At 35.8% G+C, this 22405-nt stretch overlaps 4 protein-coding genes across 6 annotated transcripts; 2 read left to right on the top strand and 2 right to left on the bottom strand.

Moving 5' to 3' along the window:
- On the top strand, positions 1392-3532 carry LOC18784722 (F-box protein PP2-A13). Its single transcript, XM_007218724.2, has 3 exons — positions 1392-2447; positions 2561-2679; positions 2880-3532. The coding sequence occupies exons 1-3, from the start codon at positions 2133-2135 to the stop codon at positions 3289-3291; spliced, it is 846 nt and encodes a 281-aa protein (XP_007218786.1). The 5' UTR covers positions 1392-2132; the 3' UTR covers positions 3292-3532.
- LOC18784898 (F-box protein At4g00755) lies at positions 5718-10492 on the top strand. Of its 2 annotated transcripts, none has more exons than XM_007218045.2 (6): positions 5718-5919; positions 6477-6650; positions 7129-7542; positions 7686-7849; positions 8273-8391; positions 9920-10492. In XM_007218045.2, the coding sequence occupies exons 1-6, from the start codon at positions 5910-5912 to the stop codon at positions 10230-10232; spliced, it is 1194 nt and encodes a 397-aa protein (XP_007218107.1). In that variant the 5' UTR covers positions 5718-5909; the 3' UTR covers positions 10233-10492. The 2 variants fall into 2 exon arrangements, with proteins under 2 accessions (XP_007218107.1, XP_020413394.1); XM_020557805.1 differs by having other exon boundaries at positions 5719-5898.
- On the bottom strand, positions 10997-14093 carry LOC18785468 (peroxisomal membrane protein 11D). Of its 2 annotated transcripts, none has more exons than XM_020558232.1 (8): positions 13823-14093; positions 12526-12732; positions 12191-12265; positions 12023-12097; positions 11841-11921; positions 11665-11739; positions 11385-11558; positions 10997-11234 (listed from the first exon to the last, which is right to left on the bottom strand). In XM_020558232.1, the coding sequence occupies exons 2-8, from the start codon at positions 12715-12717 to the stop codon at positions 11199-11201; spliced, it is 708 nt and encodes a 235-aa protein (XP_020413821.1). In that variant the 5' UTR covers positions 12718-12732; positions 13823-14093; the 3' UTR covers positions 10997-11198. The 2 variants fall into 2 exon arrangements, with proteins under 2 accessions (XP_020413821.1, XP_007218302.1); XM_007218240.2 differs by having other exon boundaries at positions 13928-14093.
- On the bottom strand, positions 18642-21365 carry LOC18786492 (LRR receptor-like serine/threonine-protein kinase RCH1). Its single transcript, XM_020557395.1, has one exon. It carries the CDS (start codon positions 21363-21365, stop codon positions 18642-18644), a length of 2724 nt encoding a protein of 907 aa, XP_020412984.1.

The following is a 22405-nucleotide window of genomic DNA, read 5'->3' as shown; positions in this document are numbered from 1 at the left end:
TTATTTTATTTTATTTATTTATAGATGGATAATTACAGGTTAGATTTAGTGGGAATATTTGTAGGATTTATATTCTTTAATATGCCTCTTTATGTAGGGCAACTACATAGTTGGCCACACGTGAAACCAAAATCATATTAGAGTCACGAATGTTTATTTGCTCAATCGTATGCCTTCTAGTGTCTTGGACTTTCGTACTCCGATCTAAGTGCTTGTTCAATATGAGCCTCTACCCTCTGTCTAGATGCTCAGACCACTAGTATTTGGCTGAGTGGCGTATGTTCATCTGTGAAAAAACCAATGAAGCAAACTTGCCCCTTGTGTGCTTCGCTATGTTTTTGTGGAGTATGCCACTCATCAAAAAATTTATAGATGCTATCATCCTCCTTCCTGACGCACGTATGTGACTATGGATGCCACCTTTTTGGAGCTTCAAAATGTTTAATAGCAAATCATGATTATCTCATGTAACATATTTGAATTAACAAATTGAATGCTTCAAAATTTCAAAACCTACCAAAATAATAGAAAACACTTCTAATTCAAATCCGAACAACTGGAGAATGACAACATACAGTTCATCATAGCCTGACCACATTTTATGCTGGCAAGAGTTGTCAAAAGTTCCATATTGATAATGCCAACAATTGTTCCTTCACTTGGCATTAAAATAAAAATTAAAGAAATAAAAAGAAATAAGAGAAACATGTGAATGGATAATTCAGACAACTCACAGGCACATAGCTTGGCTTACACCTGTCACTTCATGTGTTTAAGAAATTACAAAGGCGGCAGATTAGGTTAAGGCCATTGCACTTTTCATTTGTTTTAAGTGCGTTAATACAAACCACTTGAGATTATATAATGATTTGATCATGACATGCATTAGGAAATGAACAAGAGATAATAAGATAAAATGTGAGTGCTACTTGTCACCAAGAAGGTGAAAAATATTGAAAGTGGAGAGACTAGTGGACATAACACAAGTTGATTTCACATAAGTTAAAATCACAATTTAAGAATTAATGCGAGATCGTTAACTATGTAAATTTTTTATGAATTTCACTTTCGTCCATATATTTTTAATTGCATTGAATTTGATCTTTATGGTTTGCGAACTCTCAAATTTGATCAATTACATCGAATTTTATGAACTTGTCAAATTTATTCAAGAGAATGATATTCAAGTTTCTTATTACAGTTTGGATTTCTTAAAAACAGTTTAATTAAATGTTAATGCGCAATTTAAATAGTAAAAAAGATAGATAATTGCATGATTAGACAAAAAGGAGCATTATCTAATTCATTGTTATCCATAACATCTTTAACAAATCTTCTGAGTCATTGAGACAAAAAAAAAAAAAAAAATTCATTAACAAACATCCCAAAAAAAACATAGGACAAAGAAGAAAAATTCTCCAAAAATCAAGAAGAAAAAAGAGGAAAAGCAATCCAAGAATGCAAGTGGGCGGTTCTTAATCAAACTAAATTCCACCACGCGCCGACGACAGCGTGGCATAAAACATCCAACACCAAATTGACCGCGGTAAACTCCGAAAACAGAGCGCGCGTACGAGGTTTCACTGTTTTAAGAAGGCTGCTTTGCTTCTTCGTCGACCTCAGAAATCCAAATCAGAATCCCGAGAAATTCGTCTCCGGGAGAACAAAAAAAAAAAAAAAGAAGAAGAAGAAGAAATTGGACCGTACGTTTCAGTCCAATCCCTGATCTTTGATCCTCAAGATACAGATTTTTCAGGGGGCGTTGCTATTTATGTCTCCCTCTAAAAACGCCCACGAAATATTTGAGCTTTCAAAGATTCAGCTTATTTTCTTTCTTTTTTCCTTCTGGGATTTTAGCTTAGATTAGGATTAGGTTGCAGAGTTTTACAATTTCAGATTTTAGTTTCTGGGTTTCGAAAAGCCCATGTATTTGAATCTGAATTCAGGGGTGGAGTCTGTTTGCTTCACATTTCTTTCTCTAAATCTCTCCCAAAAGATTTACAAATTCAGGTTCAAACTCAAGGATTAGACCAAAAACAGCTTCTGGGTTTTGTGTCTTTTGGTATATATAGTCTAATTTCGGATTCGGGTTCTGGGATTTCGGTTTCGTTTCGGGTGGGGTTTGGTGGGGGATGGGTGCTAATTTATCGGGTAGAGTTTCGGATAAGGAGGGTTTGGTGCAGCCAAGGCTTGGGGATTTACCAGAGAGCTGTGTGGCAATGGTTTTGATGAACATGGACCCTCCTGAGATCTGCAAATTGGCCCGGTTGAACCGGGCTTTTCGCGGTGCTTCATCGGCTGATTTCATCTGGGAATCGAAGTTGCCACCGAATTATCGGTTTATTGTAGACAGGGTGTTTGATGAAACTACTAAGTTGAATATTTCAGGGAAGAGGGATATCTATGCCAGGCTTTGCAGGTCTAAGTCCTTTGATGGTGGCACAAAGGTAACTCTCTTAGTCTACACTGCTTTTGTTTTTCCTCTCTCTCTAGGAAGGTTCATTTTGCATTTAAGTAAATTTAGTTTATTTAATTTGGGTGCTTTTCTTGTTTTGTGAAGGAAATTTGGCTAGATAAAAACAAGGGTGGTATCTGTTTGTCGATTTCTTCGAAGGCGTTATCGATTACAGGGATAGATGATAGGAGGTATTGGAATTTCATAGCAATTGATGAATCTAGGTGAGTATTTAAAGTACTTTTGTTAGAAATTTGATGAGCCAGGAACCAGCCCGAGCTTCAATTGTTACCTTTGCCCGATATTTGCAAAGCTATGTACCTTATTGATTTGTAATCTTTCTATAATGATCATATTTCTTGTGCCATAAAATCTGAATGACAGAAGAACCTTCTCTGTTGTGTTTTCTTTTCCATTTGTGTAGATTCCAGATAGTCGCCTATCTCCAACAAACCTGGTGGTTTGAAGTCAGTGGAGAGTTTGAGTTTCAATTTCCATTAGGTAGATACAGCCTGTTCTTTAGGCTCCACCTTGGCAGATCCTCGAAGAGATTGGGTCGCAGAGTATGCAATTCTGAGCATGTTCATGGCTGGAACAAAAAACCAGTGAGGTTTGAGCTATCAACTTCTAATGGTCACCGTGCTGTATCCCAATGTTACTTGGATAATCCTGGAAACTGGGTCGATTACCATGTGGGAGATTTTGTTGTTGACAATCCTCATGCTTTGATCAAGATCAAATATTCGATGACCCAGATCGATTGCACTCACACCAAAGGCGGTGTTTGCGTAGACTCTGTGTTAATATACCCTAGTGGTGTAGCAAAAGAGCCTTAGCTTGTTTTTGTAGGCAGGTAGAGCTGCAAATTACTAGTTATAGGAAGTGTGCGGCCCCTTGGATGTGCGGCAGCTCTAAGAAAGAAAAGATTGAAATTAGTGGTTGTGTTTAGGGGCATCTGGTGTCTTTTAGAAGTCAAATGTGTATATGTAATCTTCTATTTGAAGTGTTGGTTTGCAAAGAATGCTTTATGTATTGTGAGTTGTGATCACTAGTAATCGATGAATTTCATTCCACAAAGAGCTTCCTCCTTGTTTCTTGTTCCCTTCTCATCTAGTTTGGTTTTCTTTAACACAATCCCTCAAGAGACTGAATGAGAAGCCCTTTGACTGGTTTGGGCGCTGAGGGAATGGAAGCGATGGGATCTTCTTTTGCCTACAACAGAAGAACTGAATTGTGCATGCATGATGCATCTGGGAAATTGACTAGCAGATTGTCCATTACTTTCATTACTTTGTTTGTCCGTTATTTTTGCTTCTCTATTTTGTTTCTAGATAGAGCCATTGGCTGCAAAATTGGCAGGTTGTTGCAGAGGTAACAGCTAAAGGGTTTTTGGCTTGAAAGATGAGGAAACAGAAAGCAGGACAAGGCTTTAGCTAAGAGTGATGCAGACAATAAATCATCTATGGAAATGTTATAACAAAAATCTTAAAGCTCTGAGAATTTGAGGTTGTGCACAATGAATTGTGTGTTCTTTTACTTTGTTAATTATGTCATTAAGCTTTTGCAATTGCCTCATTCAAGCAACTAGGCTTATTGTTATGCAAAGCAAAAACAACTACATTCTTGGTACTGGATTATGTAATGCCAAATTAAACCTATTTTGCACTGCAATATTAACCAAAGCGAAGGAGATTGTCGACCCACTCATTTTGCAATGCAAAATTATGCTTTGCCAGTTTGGTGGCTTCCTACCATTTCTGAGTTTTTCAATTTGAGTTTGAGCTTTTGACTTTGCTTTCACAAAAATAACCCACTAAAAGAAGGTGGCAATTTTATAGCATATGAGTTTAGAGGTGAAAAGGGTTTATAGTTCAAGTGGTTAAGAACATTTACCTCTATACTCAATATTTTAGGCTTGATTCCCCCCGCCCCCACCAATATCAATTGTAGGAAAAAAAATATATGGAGGTTGATCTAGCCTCTAACAAGAGTTGGTATTACATTTAATTACTAACTAGAAGGATCATGCAGCATACACATTGTATAATAGAGCATCTTGAGAAATGTCTTAGTCAAATTTAACATCAAATGCCACAAAAGTTTTATAGTTAATCATATTATAATGCCACTCAAGTAATGCTCTTTATTTTTTACTAACTTAAGACTTTAGTCATTTTATAAATTTGTAAAGTGATAACCAAAAGGACCATAGGAATATGTAAGATTTCACGAAAGTAATTTTTGAGAGTTGAAAACTATACATGACAAGTGATATTTAAGATGTGTTCGTTGAGTAAGAAAAAAGCTCATTATTTTATTTTTAGAACTTTTCTTATTGAGAGCGTCGATACTATACTAAACTCACACATGATTTTTCTTATTAAAAAAGACGATATCATACTAAACTCACACAGATTATACTGATATTATAACTTAAACCAACCACCTTTCCTGAAAAAGCATTCGCTACAACCACTATTTAACTAATGTCTATATGATAAAAAGTTGAAAACTATACAATATTATGAATATACTATGTGAGTGGACCTTCACGCACCAAGCAATCGTGTCCAGAGAACAAACAATTATATTCGTTTTCATAAAACAGAATCCACTGTAGAATCAGTGAAACTTGTTTTCTCAAATGCATTTTGAATTAATAAGCAATGCTTGGGGTTAAAGGTGTCCCTTTAGATGAAGCAAAACCAAAGTAATGTTGTAGGGTCTACCACATATCAAATGATAAAAGTAATACAAGATATAAAAATTATAATTTGCAGAAGTAAGTTAGACGAATTGATGGAGGTAATGAGCTCCCCTTTTACACCGAAGTTTGAATTTCTTTTTATATAAATTAAATTAATTTAGAGTAAATTAATTAAAGTATCTAATTTCTCAAGATCACCAAGGACATACACAAGCTTATGAAAAATTTACATGATTAGTGACCTCACATTCTTATTATTTTATAACATCTTAGAAGTGTGCGGTGAGAAAAACTTATTTTTTTTTACTACTTTGGCAAAAAAAAATTTCTGTTACCAATACTGTTAATGAACTCGTTAACTTCTTAGGTGGCAAGAGCACATCTCATTTTCTCTGCCACTCACTCCAAGACATCAAAGAAATAACAAAAAATTATTATATTTTAAAATAATTTATACCATAAAATAACACAAAAAATAGAAACTACCCTTTTGAGACACCCGGCCGGAAATGCTAAACTCGCTGCTAAACATTTTTTTTTGCCGCGAATGAATTTAGACAAAACAAAAATAAAATTACAAAACGATTTAATTGGGTAATTATATCTCTGCTGTGCTTATCACTAACATCTCTCGCCTTTTTCCCTCTCTCTCTCTCTCTCTCTCTCTCTCTCTCTCCCCAATCTTTTCCTTTTAGGGTTTGAGCATTTCAGAGACACTTTTGCTCGTGAACAAAAGGTAAAAATTCGATGCTTTCTTGTAAGTTCTCTACTTGTTCTCTTGTATTTTCTTTTGAATAAAGATTTGTTCCAATTTCTCTTTTTTCCGCTGACGGTTCGCTTCAATGTCCTCGATTTGCTGCATTTTTGTTTACGTTCATATAAGTTTACAGTTTTGAATTTTTATTTTATGATTTAATGTTTTCTAAACCATAGATAATGTGAAAAACTTGTGGTTTTCCCTATACCCACCAACATCGTTATCATCGCCGTCGTCTTCGACACAAAAGTACTGTACTTGATGTCATGCATGACAGGAATGTGATCAATTTGATTGTTTTTGGAGTGGGTATTTCTTTGTTTTTCTTAATTGTGCTTGTGAGGAATTCGGATGCTTTTAGCTCTTATAATTTTAGCTTTTACAGTGTTGTTATGATGGGGTTCAGTGGTTTTGGGAGGAATTGTAATTCGTGTCAAGTTTGACAGCACTATACATGGAGGGAATTTGCATTGCGTATAATATTTTTTAAATACTTATTTTTGTCTCCAATTTTCATTTTAAACTGTATTGAGGGGTCTCTTACAATGTGAAATCAGGCTTTGAGGCTCGCCGAGGCACCCGAGTTTTGTTGAAGTCTCTTGACATGGGTCTCTGTATGGATTTCTTGAACTGGCTTGAACCTGACATGTCAATACAGGTCCTAACTTGCTTGGACGATCCAACTGATCTTGTTCGCATTAGTTCTGTTTCCCGATCTTGGCGTCATTTTGGTGAGCTGAAGCAGTTTGACATATTTTAGTTCAATTGCTTTCTTAAGTTTCCTTAGGTATAACTCCACTTTTGATTGTGTCTGATATACACAATGCATGTTGCTCAATACTTAAATCAATGTAGGAAAGATAGAATGTTTTATGTTTTTTGAAAAATAAGTGGTTCCATTTTAGTTGTTTGTAGGTGGTAAGTAGTATGTGCTGTCTCTGCTCTCCCTTGAATATTCTATTACTGGCTTGATTCTCCAATTTATATCTTTTCTTCTGGTTGTCTTTGTGATTGCATCAATTTCTTAGTTTGCGGATTTCTGAAGAGATGATAATTAAGGTTCACTCCTGTTTTGGGTTGATATTTTGAATGATGGTAACCCATGTTGGTTTTTTTATTATTTTATAGAAAATTTATATCCCTTTAGTCCAAAGACATCTTGTCTTACCAAACGAGACTGAAGAGTTTGGAACTTTTAATGTTTTGCAGTGATAGAAAATGGTCTTTGCAAGAAGCTGTGCTTGAGATTGTTCCCTCAGTTATCCAGAGTTGCTCAAGTGATTGAAATCAACAACCCTGACACAAAAGCAGAAGTTGGATCTAGCAATTCAAAGGAATTGGAAACCTTGGAAAGGGAGCATAGGGTCTATGCATTTTTAGCTTGTGGTTTTACATCTTTCAATGTTGGGGATTCCATTAAGAGGGCATTAAGCGCGTCCAGCACTGACAATTTTCCAGAAGAAAGCATTCGCAATACTCTAGAACCAAGAGATGTGGTGGGACGGAGAGCTTCGTACTGGTCGAGTAAAGGTCAAAGTGACCCTGCAGTGCCTGAGGTGCTGATATACAAGCTGGTGTCTGATTTTGTTGTAATTAATGAAATCAACATACAGCCTTTCAAAGGCAAGTGTTTGAATTTCCGAAATTATGGACATTTCCAATTTGTTTTCACATTCTAAACTTACCTCTGACTCCTCTCTCTCTCTCTCTCTCTCTCTCTCTCTCTCTATCTCTCTCTCTCAATCTCTCTTTCTTCCTGTTAACAGCTTATTTCCAGCTCGGTGAACCCATATATTCAGCCAAGGCTGTGCGTTTCCGATTTGGGCATGCCAAGTCCCCCATGGATGTAGAGAGTGATCCAATGGGTGAATCATTTCCTGACAAGAAGTTTATATGGACCTACACTTCACAAGTGTTCCCAATGACTCAGGTGTGTACTACCTGTTCTATAACTCTCCCCCGCCTTTCTGCATTTGTATCTTATTTGTTGTGAAATGGTTCCGTTAATACAACCTCCTGTTTCCATTGGGAAGGAATCTTCAAATATGATAAAATGGGTGAAATGCACACTAGACAAGTTTTCAGATTATGGATCTTGTAGACGTTCATTACAGTTTTGAAACTGGAAACCTTGGGTTTGCAGTTTTAGATTTTGATACGTGTTTGACGCAGCCCTGGAATGTTAGGATCACAAGTTTATGATCGACTATAGACTCAATTTACCCTTTTTTACATCGATTTTAAATCTTCCATCCCTTGACAAATTTATTTAGCATTTTTTTTGAATGTTAAAGCACCTTTCTGATCTTCCAATTAACTTACATTACCTAACCAATGACTTCCTTACAAACAGGAAAATATCTTGCAGACATTCAAGCTTCCAGAACCAGTTCTTTGCATAGGTGGATTTTTGCAGATTGAGCTTCTGGGTAGAGTTCAGAGACAAGAAATGGATGGCTTGTTTTATATATGGTTAGTTCCACTCTTTTTTTCTTTTTGGTGAAGCCACGTACTCATTTTTCTTGATTGCAATTATAATTCTTAAAATTCTCATCCCACCTCCTTTTGAGAATTTTTTAAATATAATTTTATTCCTTGCTGAAGTTAGTTGAAAGGACAAACTTTTAAAAAAAAAAACTGAGCACAATAATTCTAAAATTATACCATTATTTTAATTACAATATTATGCTGGTGGGTATCACCCCAGCTGGGGTTATACGATTCACACCTGGCAATATGAGTGAGTGGGTTAAGTAGTAAGGTTTTTTTAGCAACTGGTAGCCTGACTCTTTTTATATGGTTGGTTTAATACTTCTTTTACATGACGATCAGGAGTCATGTTGACCCCCTTCTGGTATTGATTCTCATGATATTATATTTGATTATGGTAGAACAATGTTATTACATACAAGGGGTGATGTGGTTCCAACCGATATAAAAAGGGTATGGTTTGCATTTAGGAATATTGTGGAAGTACTGGTGAGATGGTTGAGTAATATGTTTTAACAGAATGACAACTCGTGCTCATAATCTTTTTCTGAAAAAAGAAAAAAAAAACTTGTGCTCATAAAAAAGAAGAAAATATTGCAGGACGGGAACAGTGGGCTGTTGGGTGATAATAGCTCCACTCTTCTTCTTTACTCATTTCAATACTTAGTCTTTAAAGATTATTATGGCTGACACCTTAAGCCCTCAAAATTAATTCTCATGATTCATTGTGTATGTGTGTTATATGAAGAAACATGTTTTCTTTATTTATGAATTTCTCCTAATATATTCCGTTGGTCTGTGTATCTTCTCTTTGGCGCTTAAGAAATAGAAGTGTACTATGTCTGCCTGTTATCATGTTATGGTCTTTGATATTTCTGTTAATAAGAGAGAAAAGTCATACCAGCTGACAGTATCATAAGATATAGGCTCGAACAACCGTCTTTCTTATGTTCCTGTATGTTGATGTAATGAAAATGGACAAACATTCCATAATGCAAAGGAAAAGAAAAGGGCATCTTTTAGGTTCTAGGTTCTAGAGCAGGTAAATGTTTTTGCTGACACATGGGTTTCTGGATGGAAACATGACAATGTAATAGATGAGCAGACATAAATATTACACCCCATGAGGAGTGCAGAGTATTGCTCAATGGAATAGATGAGCAGGAAGTGTCAGTTTTGCATTTTAACTAGCTGATTCAATAACCCACTTTACTACTTGGTTGTTTCCTGCCATTTGATGCCCCTCACATGGGGAAATTTTGCTACTTTGTTCCTTCACATGTTTGGATTATAGAGGTCTCGTGATGGTGGAAAAAACCTCTTTTTCTCATCTGAATGTAGCTCAACTGTTTATGAGAATGATGGGACACTGGGTAGCTAAACTGAATTTCAGTTGTGTTTGTTTCTTAAAATTGCAATTTTTTTTTGTTATGACCAGTGTTGCAGGTATGTGGCAGAGTATTTTTTGCATGTTTTCTAATTTTGTGTTCATTGTTTTTGCATGCTACAGCGTGTCTCATGTTCAAGCTAAGGGGAAGTCGTTATCACCCGCATTTGGTGTTGAAATTCATGAACCATCTGGGCAGTTTGTGTTGAAGAACAACATTCAAGCCAAGGGCAACACCCAACCGAGCTTACCTGACAATGACTCCGATGTAAATGCGGATTTGGACTTGGAGAGGGATATAAGAGACATGCTGCCATTTGTAAATATGTTGCAAGGAAATGGAGTGGATTTTGATGAATTTGAATGGAATGACGTGGAAGAGGGAATGGATGAAGAGTTCGTGGAAGAGGGAATGGATGAAGAGTTCGTGGTTTAACTGTATGTAAGTATCAAGTTGCGGTAATTTTCTTATGTATCAAGTTATGGTATTTTTCTTTTTCTGTTTTAAACCTCGGCTCCTATCCTCCCGCTTTGAATTGGACATCTGGGGCCTAGTTTTTTGAGTGCTATATAGCCACTCAAAGTGAGAGTGATAATGTTATAGCGTCGCAAACTGTTATTGTAGCGTTTTCTTTAATGTGCTGAAAAACATTAATCCTATGCAATACAAAGTAATTATTAGTTCCTGTTGTCGTATGGTATGGCTATGGGGTGTGAATATTTAAGATCTGTTTCATGGCGTTTTCCTTTTCTGTTGTATTGTTAATTAAAAATAAATGAAGGAGATAGCGGTGGAGAAACAGACAGAATTAGGATTTAAGTCATTTGAACTCGGTGAATCTGAATCTGAACTATTTATCATGTTGATGGTGATAGTTTCCCAAAAATTCCCAAATTTACACGTTAAACAAATTCAGAAACAAGGAAATGATGAGCACACAAGTTTCTCTCTTGCATTCAGAAACAGGGTAAAATTAGCTTCAATTTCGAAATCAATCACTGTTAAAATATTTTGGCTTACCAATTTTACTTTTACCGTGGCTTGTAATATTAATTTTGATTTACCGTCTTAGAGATCTTTAGAGGACCCTCCTTGTAATTTTAGTTTTCGTCTTCAAAAGATCAAAAAAGGGTCGGCATAGAATTCACATCTGCATACAAAGCCTCCCAGACATTCAATATACAGTTGTCAAATGATCATTTTGCTATCCATGGGAAAGGGAGCATCATCATATATTATTTCTATTGAACCGGAAATTATAGTGACAATAAAAAGGTCAAATTTTAAGTTCACCCTCCTAGTTTGCAAATTGCTCAAACGTGACTAACAAAGATTCATATTGCAATTCTAAACAATTATTAAAAGGAGACTGAAGCACATTGAGGAAACAGACTTCGTTCTTTAGGCTGTCTTGGACTTCGCTGGAGCTGGAAGCAACTGCATCACACAGACAAATGTAGACTATCAGTTTAAACAATCTGAAACCGTAAGAAGACCGAGGCCAATCATAGATTGTCAGAAAGGTGGCATCAGATTTATTAAGCATTCATAAAGACAGACACTAATAGAATTCGGTAGCATAAAAACCTGATAACAGGATATCAGAGAGGTAGTAAATCCCAAGGCTCCAGTGACACGAGGGGTAATTTTCTTAGGTGCCAACTGAAGCAACCCAGCTGCTACCACTGTATCCATGGCTGCTTTAACCAGGGCTAGTGACCTCTCATTTGATTTTTTGAGTTTAGCACGGTATTGTTCGTTCTGCAGTCAGAAAAACCGCATGAAAAATGTTAAAAGAATACAGTAATCTACACCAACATAATTATTTTAAGGTCAATGCATTGTACAAGGTGACGGGTCAACATACTTGATACTTATCACTATTCTTCAGATCCTTCTCCAACTTTTTAAGTTGTCCAGAAAGCCTTCCTATCTCCCCAATCTGATTTAGGAACCAATAGGAACACATTGTTCATGCCATGCACATCTCAAAACAACAGTACTTGCTAGTAAATGAGAGGCACAAGTTGGGAAGCAACAAACCTCAACCAAAGTAGTGCAAACTGAGGAACCCATCCAACAGAAAAGAGAGATCCGGCCAATTAGATCAGCACGCTCTTTGTTCTATTAAAAAAAAAACATTAGTTTCTAAACATTTACTCCAATAAGTGTCACAGAACCCAATAAAGAACAACTGAACTGGAAAAGTATGCGATAATACATACCTTATAGATACCTGTTCTACCAAGCCAGACAATTTGATCAAGAAATAGAAAAGTTGACAGCAATGCGTTCTTGGACTGTAAAGCATCAGATTAAATGTCATCAATAAGACAAATCAGAAGAATCTATATTTTAGAATAAGAAGACAAAGAATTAGATTATTATAATACCTTTCCGAGCAGAACAAGCGGGAGAGGAGTTCCTGGAGGAGTTGGACTAATAAGACCATGCAGATCGTTGACAAACTGAAACCAAGCGGACAATTCATAAAATGCTCAAGAATATAAAGGCTTGAAAATCAAGATCAGTGTCATATTTCGTTTGTCCATTTGCTTCCTTTTAATAAGTGCAAGAGAGGATCAGAAAACGCTTCAAGGAGACCATTTGTTAAGCACTATCCTTCTTCCCTCAAGTTCTTCCACAAGAAATTTTTTAAAGGGCCACAATCGTCGTAAAGCATGTTTTTACCACATATTCTACATAATTATATCACACAGATCCTAACCTTGAAAAGTCGAAAAACTTTTCGGGCCAAACTAGTTGATTTGTCAACATTTTGGGCTGTTCCAGGTTCTCCATTACTCAAGAATTTTGAGCCATATTGTATTGCCCTGCAAATCTTGTCCCTGGCCTCAGCCTTGTTCAGATACAGAACTGCAAGAGCAAGTTCTGCTCTAGTTGCATCCAGTGTACTCATCTCTTATCCCTGAACCTAATGAAGCAAGCATAAGTAACTTATAAGTTTGGGAAGCAACAGATAGCATGAAAATAAACACAGGTAAATGATATATAAAGAACCTGTAAATATGAACAATAGAACTTTCCAGAAATATAGCATAAAGTCATCAGTCAAGAAACAACCAACTATTGATTCTTGGTGATGATATATTAACTAAGTAAGAAACCAACTATTGGTTGATATACTTATATTTCAACTTGTATTAACCCTGAATCTCATCTGGTCAATATATCTCTACGAAAGGAAGTCTTCATCCACACCATCTCAAAAATTTAAGGGCAAAAACTTTCACTGTGTTTGCACAAACTTTTCAATTCACATCTAACAACTGTAGTTTTGTATTGTCCAACTTTGTTAATCACAAAGAAGCAAATGATATCCATTATAAAGAAAGCAAAAAACGATATTAATCATATACAAATTACAGTACTTAGCTTTTCTGCTTGGCAATCTGAAATTAGAAGTTTATCTTTTGCAATCTAGTCTACCCTTTATGAATATGCAATATTGGGCAAAACCCTTTCTGATGAACTCCAGACACACACACACACACACAATTTTTTTTTTCAATTAGCATCTGACTACTGTAACTTTCTATGGTCAAATCCGTATCATCTTAAGAAGCAAACAATTTACATGCAAAGGCAAGTGAAACACCACATTAATCATATACAACATTTAGCTGTTTTGCTTGGCAATCTGAAATTAGTAGTTGTATATTCTGCAATCTACAAAGCATGAACATACGTACGGTCCACACCAACTTAAGCTGAACTCCAGCTCCAACACATATACACAGAATTTCAACAATTAGTCAACTATATCAACAATCATGTCATCACTTTCCGAGAAACCAAAGAAAGACCAGATAAACTCATGAGCAATCAATATCATCATCAAATGAAACAAGATGACCCAAAACAAGAAATACCAAATAACCCAAATCAAAATTTGACCAAACAAATCAAGAAACAAAACCCAGCAGCCAATTCCTCAAAATCAGAAAGAACATAACAAAAAAAATGAAAGCTTTAAGCTTGAGATTAGATCAAAGTCTGTGTACCTAAACGTATGTTCTTTCTGGTTCCTAAACTACAGGACAACAATCAACGGTATAGAATTTGTGATATCCCATCTATAAATCCAGAGAGAGAGAGAGAGAGAGTACCGAAGAGTGTGCCAAGGAACTAGCCTCGAAAACAGCAAAAACTGAAAGGGGTGGCTTTGGTCTGGTTCTTCAGAGCGTCAGCTCCGTCAGTTCGTTTTCTTCTCTTTGATAGGCTCTGATAATGGCTTGTTTGGTCCTCTCTTTTCCCATACAAACAAACAAAAACCCAAAAATAAAAAAATGTTCATTCATATAACCAAAAGACGCAACGAGAGCTGATTCACTTACCTTCAGGGACACATGTCATGATACAATGCTCCATCCTCAATTTTATTTTTTGTACTTTTTTTTTTTGGCATACATATCTTGTAATATTTTTAGTATCTCCTTCCATCACAAGATTTTCTGTTTCTGGTCAAACATGATTTTTCGTCAATTCTTTCTTTTATTTATGTACTTTTTAAAATATACCGTTCAAATTAGTATATTATGTTATATGGTGAGTCTCAACGTTCAACAATATTATCCAAAAAATAAAAAAAATCTCAAATCTCAAACTTCAATATCTCATGTTCATTGATAAGAAAGAAAATTAAAGGTTGGTTCAGATTTGTTGGTTTTGTGATAAAACTAAAGTCTTAGGAGAACTGGCACTGTCTAGTAGTCGAGGACTTGCATGCTTACAGTGATTATTATTATTTTAAATGAATTTATTAGGTACTTATAAGATTGAAGATTGCATTTCCTTTTCTTTATCATCATTGGATTGTAAGGACTTTTTTTTCCGGCAGCTATAAATGGGCTGGGCTGCTGTAAGGAGTGAAATGAAGAAATTGTCCCCTGTGCTTGAGTTCAGAAATCAAGCCCTAAAAATGCTTCGAAAGGACAGAGAAGTCTTAGGAAACATCTTTGTTACCTTCACCAATGAAAATAACAACAGTTTATAGATAAATTTTCTAGTTTGGCATGAGAAGCTTGTGACATGAGAGTAAAATTGTCATGAGTTTAGCACTGAAGAGAAAACTAAGTGTTCCTGGGGGGAAATGGGGTATTAAGGTAGGGGATGAAGAGCTAACAGAGAGGTTGGCTGAGAATAAGGAAAAAGAGAGGAATGGGTGGCTTGAGTATTATTTCCGGCAGCTTGACAGTAACTCTGTCAAATGCTAGAGTAGCCTGACATAAGGGGGAAAAATGGGGAAAAGGATGAACAGAGCACGAGTTTGCTGGGTGTTGCAGGTGAGAGAGGAAGCTTGCTCTATGAAAATGTGGGTTGTCTTTGGTTGGGTAGAAGATGCCCCTTTTATAGCCGCTGAAAGCCATCTTTTTCCAAGAAACCCTAATGGTTTTTATCTAATTTAGCCAAGCGTTTTCCTTCCTTTCTCCTCCCCTTCTTTGACTTATCTTATTCTAGCAAAATCTTCTCTGTCCAATCTCACAAAATCAGGGATTTTTGGAAGCACAATGCTCTTTCCCGCAGTTGCCTCTATTTCCAGTCATCTCTTTCTTTTCTTTTCTTCTTTCTTCCATGGCCAGGTCTGATGAGGGAAAGAGAATGGGTATGCATGCTGGTTCAAAAGGCGATTCCTCTCCTAACAGGCTGCGCGCCAATATCCTTTGGTCCCTTAGGTGTCTTTTGCTTGAAACTTGCTCATTTCCTATGTGCTGGAACCTCCCAGCAGCTTTGTATAATGAACCTTCAGATTTCCCCTTCGTGGCTTTTGTTTTTCCAGCCAAGTGCTGGGGTTTTTATAGCTCATTACGGTAATTGTATGGGCAAAGGTGATTCATTAAGTAAGTGGGCTTTCTTTATCAAATATTTGGGCTTTTTGGTTGAGTCAATAGGCTATTTTTGTTTGGAGTGATGATCTATTCTTTTCTCTCTTGTGGTCACCCACATGTTTAGGCTTATGAAATGGGCTTGAGTCCCGAGGCTCCATTTCTCGGCCCATCAATGGGGCTCATGACAATTTATTACCATCCATACCACAATGCACTCAAGCAAGCCCCGGGTATTTGAGTGGCTTAGGGCCCACTTAAGCTTGTGGTGTGATTGGGTGTGGAATACTAATTCCTTGCTTGACGTGGCGTGTTGCTTGGCCTGCTTCAATTTTATCGTCTTTGAAGAGGGACATGGTGCTTAGTTTAGCATGGACTTATATTTTATAATATTATTTTAGTCCTTGGCATGACAAATTATTTATTTAGCATGACATGTGGACTATGACTTGTATATGACGAGCCTTCGTGTACTCCGATATGTGACTTTTCTTAATATAGTATCATATTGGGCCGGAAACTTATTTAGGCCTAACAATGGACTTTTTTGGGCCTCAACACGGATATATAAAGAAAAATAGTTTGTTGTTTTTGAAGAATTACATGACTGCAAATGATTAAGGTAGACTATGTATTTACTTGTGTTATTCAAGACATATGAATCAATCTAAATATTTGAGTTGAGTGCAAATAATCCCTCTATCCAACATTTATATTAGATAAATTCATTGGATGATCTCAAAGTACCGGTGTGCTATCAATTCAAAAATCATTATATATATACATAGTCTCCTTTTATTAAAGGATTCCTCAAATAAAAACATCGTTTAGGGTCTCCTACAAATTTTCAACGATCCTAACAATCTTTTAAAAAAATCTACATTCATAGATCATCCTTGCAAAAAATTAGACAACTCGAAAACCGTTTCGACATCCAATTTTGTTCTATAAAATCAATGAACACGATACTTTAAGAAAGTACTAAAATTCAATAATTCAATTGAGTGACCAAATGATATCGGATTCAAGTGATTTTTTGTAGAGATAATCTTTAAATAAATATCTACAAATAGACAGTATGGATTAATGAAATATAATAGGAAGTGAATCCTACAAAGATATCCCTCAACTAAAGCTCAAATATATATATTAGAGGTAACAAGATGGTTCACCTCTACTTTGTAACTTTGGTTGTTTTTTTTTTTATTGGATGAGCTTGGTTGTATTAATTTCGGTTGACTGAAAGTTATCCATCGCCAACAAAAGAAGAAGAAGAAAATGAATAAGATAAGGGTGCATCTTTTGAAGGATTAAAGTGAAGGCAGAGATCTCCTTGCATCCAGTTTATATGTTATTGGTACTTGATGACCTTTAAATTTATATTGGTTGAAGACTTTGATAATAGTTAAATTAGGTTTTTGAAATATTTTTTAGTTTATAATTTTTGTAATTATAAGTTTGTCATTTATTTGTTATAAATCCATATTCAAGAACAGAAAAAAAAGAGAAAGATTTAATGTTTAAAATAATTATTTTATACTTTAGAAATATCCGTTATGGATTGCACCAAACATAAGATAGTGCTAAATAGCACTATTTTACCCCTACTCCCCCTTAATTTAACACACCACTAAACATAAGACATGCTAAATCCAAATCAATCCAATCCAAGCCTATCTTTGAATTTAGCATATTCTATTCAATCTAGTCATGCGTACCAAATTCAAAGACTGGTATCGATTGAACTAAATATACTAAATTCAAGTAGGAAAGTTCTCTTGTTGTTGTTGGAGTTTGAGGTGTGTGTTTAGGGTGCATTCTAAAGTGAAAAACATATTATTTTATTAAAATAAATAATAAAAATAATAAGTTCTTTATAATAATAATATTTAAAATTTGAAGAATATATTGAAGTATAAATGCAAGAGGCTAATAAGCAACAATGTATTTATCTCAGAATCTGGCTCACGAATTATGTGTGACAGCTAACAAAGCGTCGAGTACATGCCTTTTCATTTGGTTTGAATAGCCCAGATTTGAATTTGGGTCAAAACACCAGAGCCCAAATTTAAGGACCGGCCCACCGTCCAATCAATGAGATTGATATTGAATTATGGCATGTGAAAGGAAGGATGAAAAGAATGTAAGAAATTTGATTGTATGTAAAAGGAAGGATGAAAGAAATGTGAATAATCCCAAACCTTCATAGGTTAAAATGTCGTTAGCCCTTGAATATAATTACTCGTATCATGGATTTTATTCAAAAATAAATGAGGATAACACTAATAACTTATTATTACTAGTCCCTTGACACACACGTGAGCGTGTGCCAATTGGCTTTATTAGTATTATTATTTTTATTTTAGAATATAAAAAAATGGATCGTTGTGTTCCATAAAAATATGATTCATTATCTTATTTAATTTTAAAATTTTTAATATAAAAAAGTATAAATTATCATATTATCCTCATTTAATTAATAATTTCAGTTATATAAATCCAACATAAATATAAATAACTTATTGTAAACTCTTTGAAGAAATTCAACTTGTCTATTTTGACAAAAAACAAAGAAAATAAAAAAGAAATTGAACTTATCTTTTTTTTTTCCCCACCTTATTGTACCGCATGAAATATGTGATGAGATTTGAGTTTGAACCAAAAAATCCATCATATGTGCGGACTGAGAATATATGGATTTTATTATTAATTGTTGGCATGCATTTCTCATGCTCTTCGGCGATAAAAATCCATTTCCAGCTACTACAATACAACTACCATTACAAAGCCATTTCACTGAAGGAAAGACATGTCTCCGAAGATGTTGGATAAAAAGATCAAGTGCAAAAAAAAAAAAAAAAACGGTTAGTTTGCATGAATATAACAAATTAGAAAAACCAAATAATCATGCAAGCATGTTGATTAAGTCCATAAAGTAATTGACGCTTCCACAAAGCTATCCTTAAAAAAAGCCAATCATTTAAACCATTCAAGAACTTCAGGTATGCGTATCTCCATGGGTCGACTTTGAAAATATCAAGGTGCCGCAAACTCCCCAAAATCCAACAGCAAATCCAATCCCCATAGTAATGTAGAATCCCAGTGTTATTAGCTCATCCTTGTCCTCTTGGTTGATGAAGTCAGTTTGCCCACTTGGACCTCTTTCCTTTTCATCAACACACATATTTTTAAGTGGAGGCCCACAAAGTTGAGGATTCCCAGCATAAACAGAGGGATCAAGGCCTTGGAGCTGAGTCCCAATTGGAATTTTGCCAGACAAGTTATTATATGACAAGTCCAAGAAACTAAGACGATCTATCCGAGCAAGGCTTGTTGGAATTCTTCCGTCTATATGGTTTCTTGACAAATCAAGAGAATCCAGTAACTGCAAGTTTCCGATCTTTGGAGTTATTTGATCTGTTAATTGGTTTCTCGATAGATTTAAAGAAACCAACCCAACAAGATGAGTGATTTCACATGGAATCTCCCCTGTTAATCTATTGCTTGACAAATCAATTCTCTTCACAAGCCCCAAAGTGTTTTTGTATGTCTGCATTCTTCCTTTCCATATGAATGTTGCATCATCCTCGTATTGATACGTTGAATTTGAATTTCCGAAAGAATGTGTGATTTCCTGACCTGAATGTCCTATCTGAGCTAGAGTAGTCAGATTGTCGAGGCATTTGGGTATGCTTCTAGATATGTTGTTCATAGAGAAATCCAAAATTTGAATGTGTGTTAGATGGCATAATTGTGAGGGCAGGCTTCCATTGAAGTGATTAGACGAAAGCATCAGGATAACCAAATTCTTTAAGCTAACCCCTAACCATTCAGGTATCGGTCCGGATAATTTATTATCCCCAACATCAATAACTACTAAACTTGTGCAATTCTTCAACGACGAAGGCAATTGGCCCACAAATCTATTGCTTCTTAATTTGAGTGTTTCAATCCGAAATACAGAGCCTATTGTTGTAGGAATTTTCCCGAACAAAGCATTGTAACTCAAATCAAGCATGACTAGATTCTCCAAATGTGCCAAGCAATCTGGAATTTGTCCAGAAACATTGTTGCTTGAGAGGTCAAGAAAGCTTAAATAAATAGCTGCACTTGAACACAAGAACGAAATTGACCCTGAAAGTTTATTATAAGAAAGATCCAGATATGAGGTTGTTGATAGAACTGAGGGGATTGGACCTTCCAACTTGTTCGAACTCAGATGTAGTTCAGGGAAATATGAAAATTCCAATGTTAAATTTGCAAATGTACCTCTAATTTGGTTGCTTGTGAGATTCATAAATTCCACATTACGACATAAACTCCAAAACCAACTTGGAAGGATGTCGGAAATTCCAGCATAAGAAATATCAAGGTATGACAATTTTTTTTGAGTTTGAAGCCACTTTGGGAAATCCGGACCCATCTTGCAAGACCCCAAATTTATGAAGTCCAATTGGAAGGGAGGAATCCAATCAGCATGGATGTTTAAAACTAGTGAGTTAGAAGATAAATCCAAATGCTGTAATTTGGAGAGTTTTGAGAAATGAGTTTCTGAAATCACTCCTTCCAAAGAATTCATGCTAAAATCAATAATTTGGAGCGTAGACATTAGCCCTATACTTTCAGGTAATGACCCTGCAAGATCATTCTCAAAGAGATACAACTCCTCCAATGAGTTTTGAGCACATGTAGAGAATAATATTTGAACAAACTTAGAAAGTTGTCCACTTAGATTATTGCTTGAGAGATCCAAATATTGCAAACTACATAACCTGGCAAAAGAATGCAGGTCCCCTCCTTCAAGTTGGTTAGAATAGAGATCAAGATGTGCCAGAGAGCTCATGTTTCCAAAAACATCAGGAATTGAACCCGCTAGTTGGTTAAAAGAGAGGTCAAAATGAACAAGGCTGGTATTATTGTTGGACAACCATAGAAATATTGAAGAAGTACTTAAATGGTTGAAAGAAAGGTCAACGCTAGCAAGAGATTTAGAAGAGTTTATGTAAGAAATAGTGGAAAGAATTGGAGAAGGAAGATCACATTCCTGTAGTGTCAAGTTTGTTAGTTCAGGAAGCTTATTTACGGCTTCCGGCCAATCGAAAACATTGCTGAGATTCGCGAAACTCAAGTCCAAATATCTTAATGACAAAAGAAGAGGAAGCCAGTTGAGATTTTCTACATTTGTAAAGCGATTAACGCTTAAGTCCAGATACACCAAGTTCGTAAGATTTCCGACTTGACTTGGAAACTTGCCTCCCAAATTAGTCGAAGAAAGATCAAGGTATCTTAAATTGGTTAGAGAACCAATGAAATTTGGAAATTGGCTCCCAGTGAAATTAATCTCATTGAGGTCCAAATGTTGTAAATGCTGCAACTCAATCAGTTTAGGACTAATCATCTTACCTTGCAAAATGTCAAATCCGCCGAGAACATCGATTGAAAGATCAAGTCCAACAACATGACCTGTTTGGTTGCTACAAGAGACTCCTATCCATCTGCAACAATCTTGTTTTTGGGCTTCGGAACTCCATGAAGAGAGGAGATTGTAATCATCCACCAGGCCACGCTTGAATGCAAGGAGTGCTTTCCTTTCCTTCTCTATGCACCTCCCTGTCACGTTAGTATCCCTCTGATTGTGGTCCACCTCTCCTCCTTGGGCATACTGTAGCAAAAGCAGCGCAAATGCAAGAAAGAGTTTCAAGGACCTTCCATGGCCCTGCATGTTAAAAGATTGAAAGGCAAGATCAACAAGATCCAATTGTTTAGGTTTTAATTATTGATATATGGTTGTCTCCGAGCTTGTATCACAATATATAGGGGAAAAAAAGGAAAAGTCTTTACAAGCTTGAATAGTACGCAAATTTTGTTATATGCTGTTGATCCACAAAGGGATGCATAAAACTCCAAACGACATACAGACCTGGGGACATAATTATTGACTTAGACTTTTCTTTTTCCTTTTTCTTATTTGTTGGGTCTAAGCAGGAAGTTCATTGAGTTGGAGACTAATGAAGGGCCACATATTTATACAAGATAAACACACAAAACAGGACCACATCCTGTTTGTGGAAATCTGCTTGTGGAAATTTGGTATTGGTTGGAAGAATGAATGCGTGTGTGTGGCTCTACATAAGACTTTAACTTCACGCCAAAAATCATGACAAATTATTGTAGGTATTGAGTCGACTTAACTAGTCTTGAGATGGTTTCATACAAGTTTTTCTGCATCCTGTGGTGGTCATGCCCACTCAACTCAACCGTAATTTGCCTCCCATGATCCCATCCAAGGCACAAGCTTCTTGCAATATTGACTTGACCTAACTTGGAACATACGGAGATATGTCTACAAAACGCTCATATATGAATAGTTTGTGCAGTTTACCGTATTTGTGCAGTTTAGTTTAACGGTGTAAGTATTAGCTTGACCTTGAAAGCTTGGACTGTTTAATTCCACAAAAAGCGCATCTTTGATAATTCAGATTTCTTTTAATGTGCCATGACATGTGCGTGCTTTGTCAAACTTTTACCAAAAGCAGATTTTTCAAAAGTGAACAAGTGTGGGATATTGCAAAAGATGATCCATAAAATTAAAATAGTGCCATATGTTTATACAAGACAAATATGACATAAAAAAGACCACGAATTATTTGCCCCTACTAAAAATTAAAAGTTAGACACTAATTTCCACGATGTAATTAAGTGGGTGGCATAAAAAAGACCACGAATTATTTGCCCCTACTAAAAATTAAAAGTTAGACACTA

Source organism: Prunus persica, chromosome G2 (genome assembly GCF_000346465.2).
Source record: "Prunus persica cultivar Lovell chromosome G2, Prunus_persica_NCBIv2, whole genome shotgun sequence".
Lineage (NCBI taxonomy): Eukaryota > Viridiplantae > Streptophyta > Magnoliopsida > Rosales > Rosaceae > Prunus > Prunus persica.
This window is presented reverse-complemented; position numbering and strand designations above follow the sequence as displayed.